This window comes from Hibiscus syriacus, unplaced genomic scaffold (assembly GCF_006381635.1).
Source record: "Hibiscus syriacus cultivar Baekdansim isolate YM2019G1 unplaced genomic scaffold, ASM638163v2 tig00110503_pilon, whole genome shotgun sequence".
NCBI classification, from domain to species: domain Eukaryota; kingdom Viridiplantae; phylum Streptophyta; class Magnoliopsida; order Malvales; family Malvaceae; genus Hibiscus; species Hibiscus syriacus.
Window position 1 is genome coordinate 3,674,420 of NW_024062764.1, and position 13,878 is coordinate 3,688,297.

A 13,878-nucleotide genomic window follows, 5' to 3' on the forward strand; every position below is an offset into this window, starting at 1 on the left:
TTAACGATAGGTAATATTCGAACACCTAAATTGATATAGTTATGAATGATTAAAAATCATTTAAGCACATATTTAAAAAAACAATATTTTTAGTGACGATCCTAAAACACTGCCAATACAGATTGTATATTAACTCCCAACAAAATTTATACTCATAAAGCCAAAATTCCTCTTTCTTTTTCCTTGTATTGAAGCTAGGGTTCTTCCTACGGTGCAAGCTCTCTAGGGTTTTCCGATCGGCAAGCATTTAGCTTTGCTTCTGAGTCGTTTCGCAATGCCTCGGTAATGAATATTTTCAAATTCGTTCAATCTTAATTAAGCGTTCTCACTACGAAATTTCTTCATTAGCATTTCGTGGATATCTTTGCTTGGATTCAAATTCTGCAGGTATTACTGTGATTATTGAGACACTTATTTGACCCACGATTCTGTTAGTTCCTAATTATTTTCTATTTGGGGTTTTCATTTTTTTGAATTGATTTTCTTGAAAATTAAGGAACTTCTAATTTTTCTCTTTTCTCGGTTTAAATTTCAGCCATGAGTTAGAAAGCAGCACAATGCAGGTTATAAACACAAGGTAATTGTAGAAATTCTTGTCTTTGTATTGATTTATTTAGAGAGGTGAGTAAAATTGACTCGAAAAAATTGATTTTTTTTAACTTGACTAATTTCATAAATACGACTTGAAAAAGTTTCAAATGAATTATGATTTAAAAAATATAACTAGAAACTTTTAGTGATTAGTAGAATAGTTTTCAAGTTTGAGTTGAGTCACTCAACTCTGCCTATATGCATATAAAAAATATGAAGAAAAATACATGCATATTGTATATGGTTATAGAAAACCATTTAAAATTGAATCAATTTAGTGTTATAACATAAAAAATATTTACAATTAAATTTAAGCAGAAACTCGAACAACTTAACTCAACTTGAAAAAAATTCAAATAAAGTTCGAGATATAAAATAAGACTCGACTAACTCAAATTTTTTTACTCGACTTGATCAAATACTCACCCCTAAATTGATCTTGTGAGTTTTGCTGATTTGTTGTTTTTTAGGCGAATGTTAGAACTTACTATCAGCAATTTGAGGAGCAGCAGACCCAGAGTTTAATAGACCAGAGGATCAAGGAACATCTTGGTCAAGCTGCGGCTTTCCAGCATGTTGGAGCTGCTTTCAATCAACATTTAATGGCTCAGAGGCCTCGACTTCCTAATATGCCGATCCCTGGGGCTGGTCCGTTACCTGTAAATCAACCGATGGTCCCAGGAATGAGGCCCCCTGTTTTGGCAAGACCTGTTCCCGGTGCTCCTGGTAAGATTCAAACTGGATACATATTAGCATATTTCGTGTTCTTGCTAATGTAGCCGTAGGGTTTCAATATTTGGGTAATAAACGTATCCATCCTGAATTGATGTTGTGATATGAGCTTGATGAGTTTTTTGCATGCTTGTTTTGGTTCCATCAAGCTGTTGTATTTTCACACATCATCTCATCCTGGGACTGCACTGTTAGCCGTTAATCAATCAATGGTCCCAGGAACCAGGCCCCATTGTCTGCCAAGACCTTTTCCGAGTGCTCAATTAGTATTATTCACGTTCTCTCTGTACTTGGATTTTGTTAATAAACATACTCTATCTCGAATTATGTGACTGTGGACTGATAATTTTTTGCTTGTTTTGGTTCTATCAAGCTCTTGTTTTTTCACACTTCATCTCATTCCTGGGGTCGCACCGTTAGCTGTAAATCAATCAATAGTCCAGGGCCGGTCTGCTGAGACCATCTCCGAGTGCTCGAGTAGTATTATTCGTGTTCTTGTTGTACACAGATTTTGTTAATAAAACTATTCTATCTTGAATTATGTGTGATTGTGGACTGATAATTTTTTGCTTGTTTTGGTTCCATCAAGCTGTTGTTTTTTCACACTTCATCTCATTCCTTGGACTGCACTGTTAGGTAAATCAACCAATGGTCCCAGGATTCAGGCCCCATAGTCTGCCCAGACCATTTTCGAGTACTCGAGTAGTATTATTCGTGTTCTTGTTGTACCCGGATTTTGTTAATAAACATACTCTATCCAGAATTTTGTGTGATTGTGGACTGATAATTTTTTGCTTGTTTTGGTTACTTCAAGCTGTTGTTTCTTCACACTTCATCTCATTCCTGGGACTTCACTGTTTCTCTGTTAGCTGTAAATCAACCAATGGTCCCAGGAATCAGGCCCCATAGTCTGCCAAGACCATTTCCGAGTGCTCGAGTAGTATTATTCGCATTCTTCTTGTACTCTTATTATGTTAATCAACATACTATATCTTGAATTATGTGTGATTGTGGATTCTGGATTGTGATAGTTTTTTTTGCTTAAAGGTGTTTTATATGTCAAGCACTTCATCTAGCTTGATTGACACTGGCATCCTTTCAGTCAAGGGATTGGCTTTTCCATCATAGATCTTGATCACACACATAAAATGGAAATATGGGACTGAATAAATATATATACACATTTGGGTGTCAATGGCAGGTTATGCTCCCATTCCAGGCATGCCGCCGCCGATGATGGCACCACCTTGTGCTCCTTTGCCGGGACAAGTTAACAGCCTTCCACGACCTCCTACATTGGCTACCCCAACGACAGTTGCTGCAACTGCGACGACACCCACTTCTTCTAATGGAACCCCGGCCACGTCTGCACCGTATCAGGTCAGTTCTGCTGCCTCAACGAGTGACGGGTTCGACAATTTCAATGCCCATACACAACCTTCTGAAGCTAATCACTAATCTGGTTAAACTCGCATGCCCTTGCTTCCATATCTAAAGTAAGAGGTTAAGCCCTATATATGTTGTTGAACATGAAGCTTTGGTGGTCGGTGACGGGAGATTTTGGTTAAATTTAAAGGTGAAATTGATATATATATATATATATATATATATATATATATATATTTGAAAAAATTTAAGGGGTTAAAATGATGTTTTATTTAAAGATAGGAGTCAATTTGATAGTTAACCATTAGGCACTAACCCACTCATCTTCATGGAGTTTCTTTCTGCCATTTACTGCATCACTCCTTGATTTTGCTTGGCTGGTTAAAATATATTCAAAAAGCTATCACTCTTATGTACGTAATAAACCCTATATATATATATATATATATATATATTCAAATAGGTCATTAACCTTTAATAGGATAAGGATCAATGCATGCATGATAAAAATGTAGGGTTTATTTTAAGAAAATTGTATAAATATATAGGAAAAGTGACATAGTTAAAAGGGTTACATATATATATATATATATTAGTTTTTCTTGTTGCTCTCTCACTTAGATCATCAAAAGTCGAGAATTACCAAGTAGGAACACTGGGCAAATGCTTTTTTTGCTGGGAGTGAAGTATGGGTAAAGATTGCCCCACTTCTCTTTCGCAAGAAAATCTTGCTTAGAAGAATATATTAAATCAAAATCAATTTATTTATTTTATTAATTGGAGTAAGTACAAGATAGTATTTGTTTAAAGATAATTTTCAGTCTTTTGACATTAAAAGCTCATACCCTGGTATTCATAGTGTTAAAATCCGGATCCTTAAGAAACACCAACAATTCATTTACTACGTAGGTTACTTGGTTCGTATTAATTCAAATCAAATTAAATATATATAGACACCCATTTTTTTGATTGGGATTAAAATATATATTATATTTATTATTATATACTAAAGTATAATAATAATAATTATTATTATTACTAATATCATTTTATTTATATTTTATGTAGGCCAACAATTGACAATTATAAGTCCAGAATATACACTCACTGCTCACATCGCCAACTCCAATTAGCCTTTGTGTCAACGACAAGATCTTATTCTCACTAACAGCTCGGGCCATTTCAATCGAACTCATCAAATCACATGTACCAAAGTCAATCAAAATTAATGGTTTCACCTAACCCATCAACATTATACCAAACGTAAAGAAAATGTAGATGCATCTAGGGATGGTAACTCAACCCGAATCCGACGGGTTCCGACCCGACCCGACCCGATCGAGTCGGATTTTTTAAAAAAAAAATTCGGGTTCGGGTCGGGTCGGGTTTTTTTTAAATGCACTGTTCGGGTCGGGTCGGGTCGGGTTTAGGGTAAAAAAAAATCCGACCCGACCTGACCCGAAAAATATATATAATTTTATCTTATATATTTAGGGATAATTACAATAATATCCCTCCATATATAATTTTTTTCAATTAAGTCACTGTTTTCATTGAATTAAATTTTTTTATTTATTTCGGGTCGGGTCGGGTCGGGTTTCTAAGTCATATATTCGGGTCGGGTCGGGTCGGGTGAAACATTAATTTTGTCGGGTCGGGTCGGGTCACGGGTGGAGAACCCTTTCTTCTCGGGTCGGGTCGGGTGGCCCAAAAACCCGACCCGACCCATTGCCATCCCTAGATGCATCTAAGGAGATTCGGTGAAGATTTCAACAATAAAATCGAAGAGGAATCAAGAAAAAAAAAGAGAAAAGGGGGAGAGGACTCTGGAGGCCATTCGAACATAAAAAATACAGAGGAAATTTCACAGAGAGATTCAAAAAGAAAAACTAAAAAAAGAAGTTTATCTTATTTTTGGAAGCTCTCGTCGGAGAAGAAGAACCCCGTCATAAAGGTAAAAAGTTTTAGTTTTTAAAGTTGTAATTTCGAGTTTCAAAGGAAAGGGGTCGGTTTTGGGATTTTTGAAGGTTTGAAAGTTAAAGAATAGAGAACAGGGAGGTTAAATGAGAGGCGGCAGAGAGAAGACAAATAAGTGATAATTTAGAGAATTACACATAAAAGGGGTTTGGAAAAGGGTTTTAACGTGTCTTGTAACTTGTAATATTTTTTTTGGTATTAAAAAAGAGTCCATTTATATTTACGTAGGCCCAATGTAGTAGCTCACATGTTACAATATATATACATTATATAATAAAAAATGAAAAGAAAACAAAAGCCCTAGTGTATACTCATACTACAGCCGTCGGTTTTGCTTCAAAAACAAGGAGAAAAATTGTTTTGAAAAGCCAAATATGTGATGGCATTTAATTGGATCAATTCTTTTAGGTGAAATTTGTTTTATTATCGTTTATAATCCTTAATTTTGTTTGTAATTACACTTCTTCATTACTCATGTTTTTGATAATATTGATATGAATCATTTAATTTAATTTGGAATATTATTTTTGCTTATGCGTATGTAGATTTTCAAATTTTGTTAATAAATTAATATTAAATTTATAGATTTTAATTGTAACAGGCTTTGTCTTTGGTCACTATATAAATAAACTTATGGTTAAATTACTTAAGAGATTATAACTATTTTGATCTTTCATTTGATCATTCTTTGAGTATCATGTATAGTATTTTGTGGTTTAGTTACATTTTTAGTAGTTGTGTTTTTTTTATTTGTTCATTTTAACCTCATATTCCATATACGTATATATCTTAGATTTTAATTAGTTTTGACGTCATTGTTAACATTAAATATTTAATGGAACATGTGTGTTTTATTATTATTAAAGATATTAAATACCTTTATATTTGATACTACTATTTGCCAAGATTTTTATTCGAACATTAGTAATAATACTCATCGTAGAATATGTGTGAAAAGCACTACCTTATAGAGGTAGTACGATTCAATACAATATTTGAACGAAATGGAGAATTTAAAATAAGTCAAATATTCCATTAAATGACGACGATATTTTTATTCTATTCTATGATATTTTATTCTATTTAAATTTAAGTATTGACAATTTATGTTTCTAGATAATTCTATATAAAATTCAGATATTGAGTTTTTACTCGATTTTAATATTTTCGAATAAATAGTTGGGAGAATATTCTTTTACAGATAAGAAATAGATGAAATAACTTTCTCGATAGAGGATTGTTAATATTGAGATTTCTTTTCAAATTAAAGAATTTTCTCTAATGAATTAATTAATTTGAAGCAAATTAATATTCAATAAACGAATCATATTTTGACTTGATATTTGATTCATGATTTAACACCATTTAAGACAATGTATAAGTGATACAGTATCAATTTTGGGCGCTGTGGGGTGCTAATCCTTCCCCACGCGTAACCGACTCCCGAACCTGTTTTAATCGAATCTTTGGTAAACGCAGACCAACTTTTGTCTAAAAAAATGATTTTTTCTTAAAATTATTTTTAAAAGACGTTTTTTAGGTATTCGACCTACCTAACCCAAAAGTCGATGACGACTCTTTTCAATTTAATCCAATTTAATTCAAAATCACCCATTTTCCAAAACTAAAAGTCGTAACTGTATTTTAAACAATCAAACGATTGTTTCAACCAAAAAACGGTTACGACAGCTTGACGACTCTACTGGAGACATTTTTTAGAGAGTCAGTCTATAAGTCACTTACACATTGTCGTTTGGTAGAAATTATGAGTTCGAGTCTTTAGTTAACTTATGATCATTTTATTGAAGTTTTTGATTGCTTCATTTTATTATTGTTTTACTAACATTTTTATCTTTGTTTTCAGATTTGTCCAAAGTTTTGTCGAGTAGTTTCGTTTTCCTTTTGAGTCAAAGGGCTGAATGTTCCTCCTCACAAACATCACCGGCATTTGCATACCATAAGCTCACTTACGAGCTTTGTCCCTTTTAAGTTGAGATGAAAGCTTAACCTACATGAGATAATCTGTTTCTCCGCACGGGTTTTAGCAAGTAATCTTTGGAGTTCATATACCTTATGTCTACGTGAGATAAATTGTTTCTCCGCATGGACATAAGAGAATGTATCCTCTCGAATTGAACTCGATCCGTACGAGTCTGTAATGGGTCAGGATTGAGGGTTTGGTAGCCCAAGGGGCACCAACATTAAGGACAATTCGAGTACATTTTTCCCGTTAGAACCAAAACTATGCATATAGTGAACTGTTACCCTAGGATTCAGGCCCCATAGTCTGCCGAGACCATTTTCGAGTACTCGAGTAGTATTCTTCGTGTTCTTGTTGTACCCGGATTTTGTTAATAAACATACTCTATCCAGAATTTTGTGTGATTGTGGACTGATAATTTTTTGCTTGTTTTGGTTACATCAAGCTGTTGTTTCTTCACACACTTCATCTCATTCCTGGGACTGCACTGTTTCTCTGTTAGCTGTAAATCAACCAATGGTCCCAGGAATCAGGCCCCATAGTCTGCCAAGACCATTTCCGAGTGCTCGAGTAGTATTATTCGCATTCTTCTTGTACTCTGATTATGTTAATCAACATACTATATCTTGAATTATGTATGATTGTGGACTGTGATAGTTTTTTTTTGCCTAAAGGTGTTTTATATGTCAAGCACTTCATCTAGTTTGATTGACACTGGCATCCTTTCAGTCAAGGCATTGGCTTTTCCATCATAGATCTTGATCACACACATAAAATGGAAATATGGGACTGAATAAATATACATACACATTTGGGTGTCAATGGCAGGTTATGCTCCCATTCCAGGCATGCCGCCGCCGATGATGGCACCACCTGGTGCTCCTTTGCCGGGACAAGTTAACAGCCTTCCACGACCTCCTACATTGGCTACCCCAACGACAGTTGCTGGAACTGCGACGACACCCACTTCTTCTAATGGAACCCCGGCCACGTCTGCACCGTATCAGGTCAGTTCTGCTGCCTCAACGAGTGACGGGTTCGACAATTTCAATGCCCATACACAACCTTCTGAAGCTAATCACTAATCTGGTTAAACTCGCATGCCCTTGCTTCCATATCTAAAGTAAGAGGTTAAGCCCTATATATGTTGTTGAACATGAAGCTTTGGTGGTCGGTGAAGGGGGATTTTGGTTAAATTTAAAGGTAAAATTGATATATATATATATATTTGAAAAAAATTAAGGGGTTAAAATGATGTTTCATTTAAAGATAGGGGTCAATTTGATAGTTAACCATTAGGCACTAACCCACTCATCTTCATGGAGTTTCTTTCTGCCATTTACTGCATCACTCCTTGATTTTGCTTGGCTGGCTAAAATATATTCAAAAAGCTATCACTCTTATGTACGTAATAAACCCTATATATATATATATATATATATATATATATATATTCAAATAGGTCATTAACCTTTAATAGGATAAGGATCAATGCATGCATGATAAAAATGTAGGGTTTATTTTAAGAAAATTGTATAAATATATAGGAAAAGTGACATAGTTAAAAGGGTTATATATATATATATATATTAGTTTTTCTTGTTGCTCTCTCACTTAGATCATCAAAAGTCGAGAATTACCAAGTAGGAACACTGGGTAAATGCTTTTTTTTTTGCTGGGAGTGAAGTATGGGTAAAGATTGCCCCCTTCTCTTTCGCAAGAAAATCTTGCTTAGAAGAATATATTGAATCAAAATCAATTTCTTTTTTTATTAATTGGGGTGAGTACAAGATAATATTTGTTTAAAGATAATTTTTAGTCTTTTGACATTAAAAGCTCATACCCTGGTATTCATAGTGCTAAAATCCGGATCCTTAAGAAACACCAATAATTCATTTACTACGTAGGTTACTTGCACTACAAGAAAATATACTTTTAATGACACACGAACGATAAAAAACGCTAATTTATGACTTGCAAAACATATGTGTCAAAAAAATGTCATGTTTTTTAAAATCTGAATAATTTATGACTTACAAGAATGTGTGTCATATTTAATAGTCATAATCTAAAAAATTTGCAAAAACACGGAGTACAGTTTTAATTGTGTGTCATCTGTAAAAATCATATTTTATTTCCGCCCATTATTTTCATCCTTTCCCGCTTCTTGCTTCCCTCATTTTTCTCTTTTTCCCTTTTTCTCTTTGCAACCTCCCACTGGTTAAGCTCCCTCTGCCCCTCAAGGCTACACCCTCTTCTTCAACGAGGTATGGAAGTGGTTGTTTGGTTTAGGATTTTTCTTTTCATTTTTGGTTTACTTGTTTCTGGAATGAATTTTCGACTCAGCTCGTTTCCAGAGCCGACTCCACAAATTGGTTTAAGGATGATATTCCTAAATTAGCCGATATGCTACTGTGTTTGCCTTTCCTTATAGACCTTCACTATCAGAATACGCAGCATTATGGATACGGTCTCCGCATATTGGGTCCGCAGCAACCAGGCGTGGTGCTTCTCTCCCAGGTTTTTTTTTTGTACTTGTCTCTTCTATTATTAATGCTATACTAATACTTACTCGCCTGCTTAATTCAGAAGTCTCATGCTTGAATTTGATTCATATCTAATCTACATCTCAGGAGTTGATCGCCGCTCTACTTGCATGCTCTTTGTTTTGTTTGTTTCTAATCTCTGATAGAGGTCCAAGACATCTGCCAACTATCAACTTTGATCAATTGTTTGCGTATGTCGACTCTCTTTTGCAACTTGTCTTGCTATCAATCATCACTTCTCATTAGTTTCTGCTTCTGTTATTGTGCATCTTTCCTCCCTCTTCTTCAACCTGACGCATTTACCCTGCACGTTGCCACTTGGGAAATTTACTTTCAAACATGGACAGACGCATGATTTTTATTAGGGGGTGTGGACTTAGGAACTTATATTAGGAATTTAGGGCGTATGAAATTATAAAATTTCAGGGGGTGCAAAATTAAATTATCAGTAGAAAATACAAAGAAAATACCTAAACTATTAGAGAATTTGAAATTTCCAGGGGGTGAGAACGCACCTCCAAGAACCCCTCGGTCCATCCCTGCTTTCAAAGCTTCATTTTTCTCTTCTTATATTCAAAATACTAAATGAACTCTATATGTACATGTACGTATTCTCAGGAGTCTCTATGAAAGTTATAGTGAGAGCCAAGAAAATAAGTTGAGGTGCATTGTGCACTATTTCCAAAGGATATGTTTGCAAATGCCTACAAGATCTGTCTCATTTGAGCGCAAGCTTCTCTCTTTAGGACACCAGCCTTTGCAATCATGCCTTTCTTATCCATATGCTGATTTTTGGACCAAATCAACTATCCCTCTGTGCCCTTTTCAGGTAACAGTTCAACTTATAGAACATATTTATAAACTCAAATTTCAATATTACAACTTGGCCTATCTTTTTCTGTACCGACATCCTATCATTGTAGTGAGCCAATCCTTCTGTTATCTGTCTATAACGATACAGGTTCACAGCTCAGGTTTAATAGAAGATCATGCTATTGGGACACTTGAAGTGGACTTTGAAAATAAATATCTAGGAGGTGGTGCTCTAAATAGGGACTGTGTGCAGGTCTGATTTTTCTTTTTCGCTTCATTGACACTGTTAGTGACATTGTATACTACTGTTCCATTTTTCTCTCTTGATTCTTTCACCGTTTACTCTATCAATTATTTCCAAAAACATTGTTTACTGGTTGATTATTTTTCAAACTTTTAATAGGAAGAAATTCGCTTCATGATCAATCCCGAACTGATTGCTGGCATGTTGTTCTTGCCTTCGATGGCAGACAATGAATCTATAGAAATTGTCGGAGTAGAGAGGTTCTCTGACTATACAGGGTATAAACTGTAAGCATGTAAAGAGATCTGGTAGCATTGAGTATTTCATTTTATATGATATGCATGTACTGCAGTTACTTGTAATAGTGCCTGAAGTATACAAACTTCTATTTGATTTTCATATAAATTTATCTTGCTGTAAAAGTCATGAAACTCATGTTGCATGGGTTTTGTATCTGTTTGATGACTAACTGTCTTTACTCTCTCATTTTTTTTAGTTAACTTATGATAATGATATCATTTTAGCTAGTGTAGGTATTCCTCTTTATTTCGGTTTACTGGTGACTATGTGGACAAAAGGAATGTTGGTTCCCTTGGAAGACGTAAAACCAGAATTCTTGCCATGGATGCTTTGTGCAGTCCAAGAATGAAGCAGTACAAACTTAATTACCTTCTTCGGTATGTAAATTTTTGGTTTTGATTCACATTATGTTATACCAGGTTTGTAGAAAAATGAATAGTAAAATATATGACAGCCGGTAGGACAGAAAATTACTATTAAGTTTCCAGCTGCGACTGATGGTGCTTTAAGAACACTGCATCGAGACTTAACCCAAATTTAAGAAAGAAATCAACCTAGCACAGAGCAATTTTGTTCCTCTAGACAGAAAAGCTTTTCCTGCAAATATGCATGAAGTAAAGAGCTTTAGGAAAATTTTGCACGAATAGCTTCACCCTACATGAATGTGTAGACACGCAACATGTGTAATACCTATAAGTGCCTTCTTTGCATCAAGTCTTTGGTAAGTATTTAACTGTGGTATGACTGGAATTTGTGTTTGGTGTGTGGTGTAGTGTTTTCCTTATTATGGTGTGGTTTGTGTTGTGTAATGAGTTACTTCTGTCAGCAAAAAATACATACTGCTTGAAAACCCTGCCGAGACTGAAAGCAGAGTATTACTTGTGAACTTGTTGCTTGTTTCAGACTCTTTTTTGTTTTAAGTATAATATTGTTCCTCAATGATCTGTTTGCTTTCCTATCCTAATAATTGTTAAAGAGTTACTGCACCCAAGTTGGTAGGTTGACTTGAGTTTGTGAAAATTCTCAACTAAATAAACTTGGATGAAAATTAAATTTGTTTTTCATATCTTAATGCATTGCCCTGAAATACTAGTTCTGACAGCACTAATTTGTTTTTCTTATACTTTTAATGAAAATTAAATTTTAAATGCATTTAAGCTATTGAGTTGCCAAAAGGTTTATGCTATAGGTTGCAAATTGCTTATATGATATGGAGCTTATTATGTACTGGTTGTGCAAAATTTTTACATCTTTGTTTTATTTTGCTTACCTTTTGTTGATATTGTTTTTGCATATTCTAAGCATCCTCATTTTTTTTGTTGTCAATACAGGTTTGGCAACACTGCATATTTGCACATATATGTGGCTTTTATCCAGATGCTCAAAGCTCTAAGTATGTGGAAACAAAGTGCATTATTTGATTACATCCAACGAAATCACTTTATAATTGTAATGACTGGCTATTTATGTTTGCAATATTACAGTGCCAGTGGCAACATTTTTCATAGGTGTCATGTGTATATATTGTATGCAAATGAATTGTTTATATATATAATATGATATATATATATATATATTTAGTATTATGAGGCATTAAATGTGATTTAGTTTGATTATTTGTCAATCTACAATATATATATATATAATTTACGAAATATAATCACGACACAGGAATGTGTGTCATCTTCATTTATGACGGGGGCTTCAATAACGCGCAATGTAAGTCATACACGCGTGTCATAAATTTATGACGCACAAATGTGTCATCTTAATTTATGACGGGGGCTTCAATGACACTCAATGAACGTCGTTAATGCGCGTCATAAATGTGTGTCATAAATGCGCATCATAGATTTATGACACACAGTTGCGCGTCATCTGAAATTCATGTCGGTGGCTTCAACGACAGGCAAATGTGTGTCATTCGCACCCATAGATAACGCGCAATGCGCGTCATTAAAGGGTTTTTTCTACTAGTGTTGGTTCGTATTAATTCAAATCAAATTAAATATATAAATCGATATTGATTTTATAGATAACTTTACATTTGATATCAACTTGAATGCATGCTGAACTTGTACTAATCTGATACAAATTACCATATTTGATGTTTGAATATGGAAATATTATTAATAAAAAAGGAATATGGAAATATTATAATTCAAAATCCAATTATATAAAATATAAATTATACTTATATCCAGAAACAGATGTAAAATTTTATATTAGGAGATGAATTTATAAAATTTAAAAAGGACGGAAATAAATTCTCAATTAAAAAATACAAAAAAAATTTCTAAAATATAAAGAGATTTAAAATTTTCAGAAGACGGTCATTTCACCACCCCTCGATCTATCTTCGCTTATATTTCTATATACACATATTTTTCACTTGTACTAGAGTTCGAATAGTATAAACATATGCGCTTAAAATTGGATAATTGATGCATAAACCTACATCCATTTCTCAGTTGACGTAATCCTGGTGATTCATAGGCATCGTATTCAGGGATGGATGGCATTTAGGGATAGGCATAAAGATTTATATTAGATGGATAAATTTAAATTTAAGGGGATAAACTTGAATTTATAAAATTTCAGGGGTAAAAACAGATATTCAATAAAAAAATATATGATAATTTAAAATTTAAGATTTTCAATCGTCAACCAAATTATGAATTGTCCCTTTATTCTCCCAAAGGTCATTGTCCTGTTCACATTGAACTAAGATTAGGACTGACATTTACGTTAATATATTTTTGTTGTCTAAATTCTGATCTAAAACTTTAAAGTTCCTAATTGATTTTGACCCATCTCAATATTTAGTAGATTCATCCGTTATGTATTTTTTTTTCTTCAAATTTTAGTGTAAAAGTATGTTCTTATCCTTACACGAATAATTTTATTTTCATCTATGTTTAATAAGATAAAGAAATAATTAAATATATACAGATATATATGAGTATTATAATAATAATTTGACTATTCGTTTCAAATTTAAATAAATAATAATAATACTCTAATCAATTCAAGAACTATTAAATTTAGATAATTTAATCATCCTTAAACAGCAATACATTACTTGATTGTCACAAAAGCATAAACTATTAAATTTAGGTAATTACTATTATTTTAGGTAAATGTAGAAATAATTTTTGAGAAAGATTATGATTATAATATTAATCTTTTCAAAAGTATTTTTATGTAAAATCTATGATTGTAACGTCTAATAATATTATATTTGAAATTTAAAATTGGGCTTCTCTAAAAAAATGTAATCTACTTAAATTTTATTAAACAAATGGGTA

The 13,878-nt window shown here is 33.4% G+C and overlaps 2 protein-coding genes across 2 annotated transcripts; both read left to right on the forward strand.

The window, feature by feature from the left end:
* Positions 1-172: 172 nt before the first annotated feature.
* On the forward strand, positions 173-3,979 carry LOC120129589 (U1 small nuclear ribonucleoprotein C-like). Its single transcript, XM_039147054.1, has 5 exons — positions 173-282; positions 536-563; positions 1,062-1,317; positions 2,525-2,703; positions 3,778-3,979. Exons 1-5 carry the CDS (start codon positions 275-277, stop codon positions 3,787-3,789), a joined length of 483 nt encoding a protein of 160 aa, XP_039002985.1. The 5' UTR covers positions 173-274; the 3' UTR covers positions 3,790-3,979.
* Positions 3,980-8,872: 4,893 nt separating this feature from the next.
* LOC120129598 (poly(ADP-ribose) glycohydrolase 1-like) lies at positions 8,873-11,128 on the forward strand. The gene is made up of 6 exons (XM_039147063.1): positions 8,873-9,187; positions 9,301-9,404; positions 9,832-10,042; positions 10,175-10,279; positions 10,430-10,548; positions 10,804-11,128. The coding sequence occupies exons 1-6, from the start codon at positions 9,074-9,076 to the stop codon at positions 10,967-10,969; spliced, it is 819 nt and encodes a 272-aa protein (XP_039002994.1). The 5' UTR covers positions 8,873-9,073; the 3' UTR covers positions 10,970-11,128.
* Positions 11,129-13,878: the final 2,750 nt, after the last annotated feature.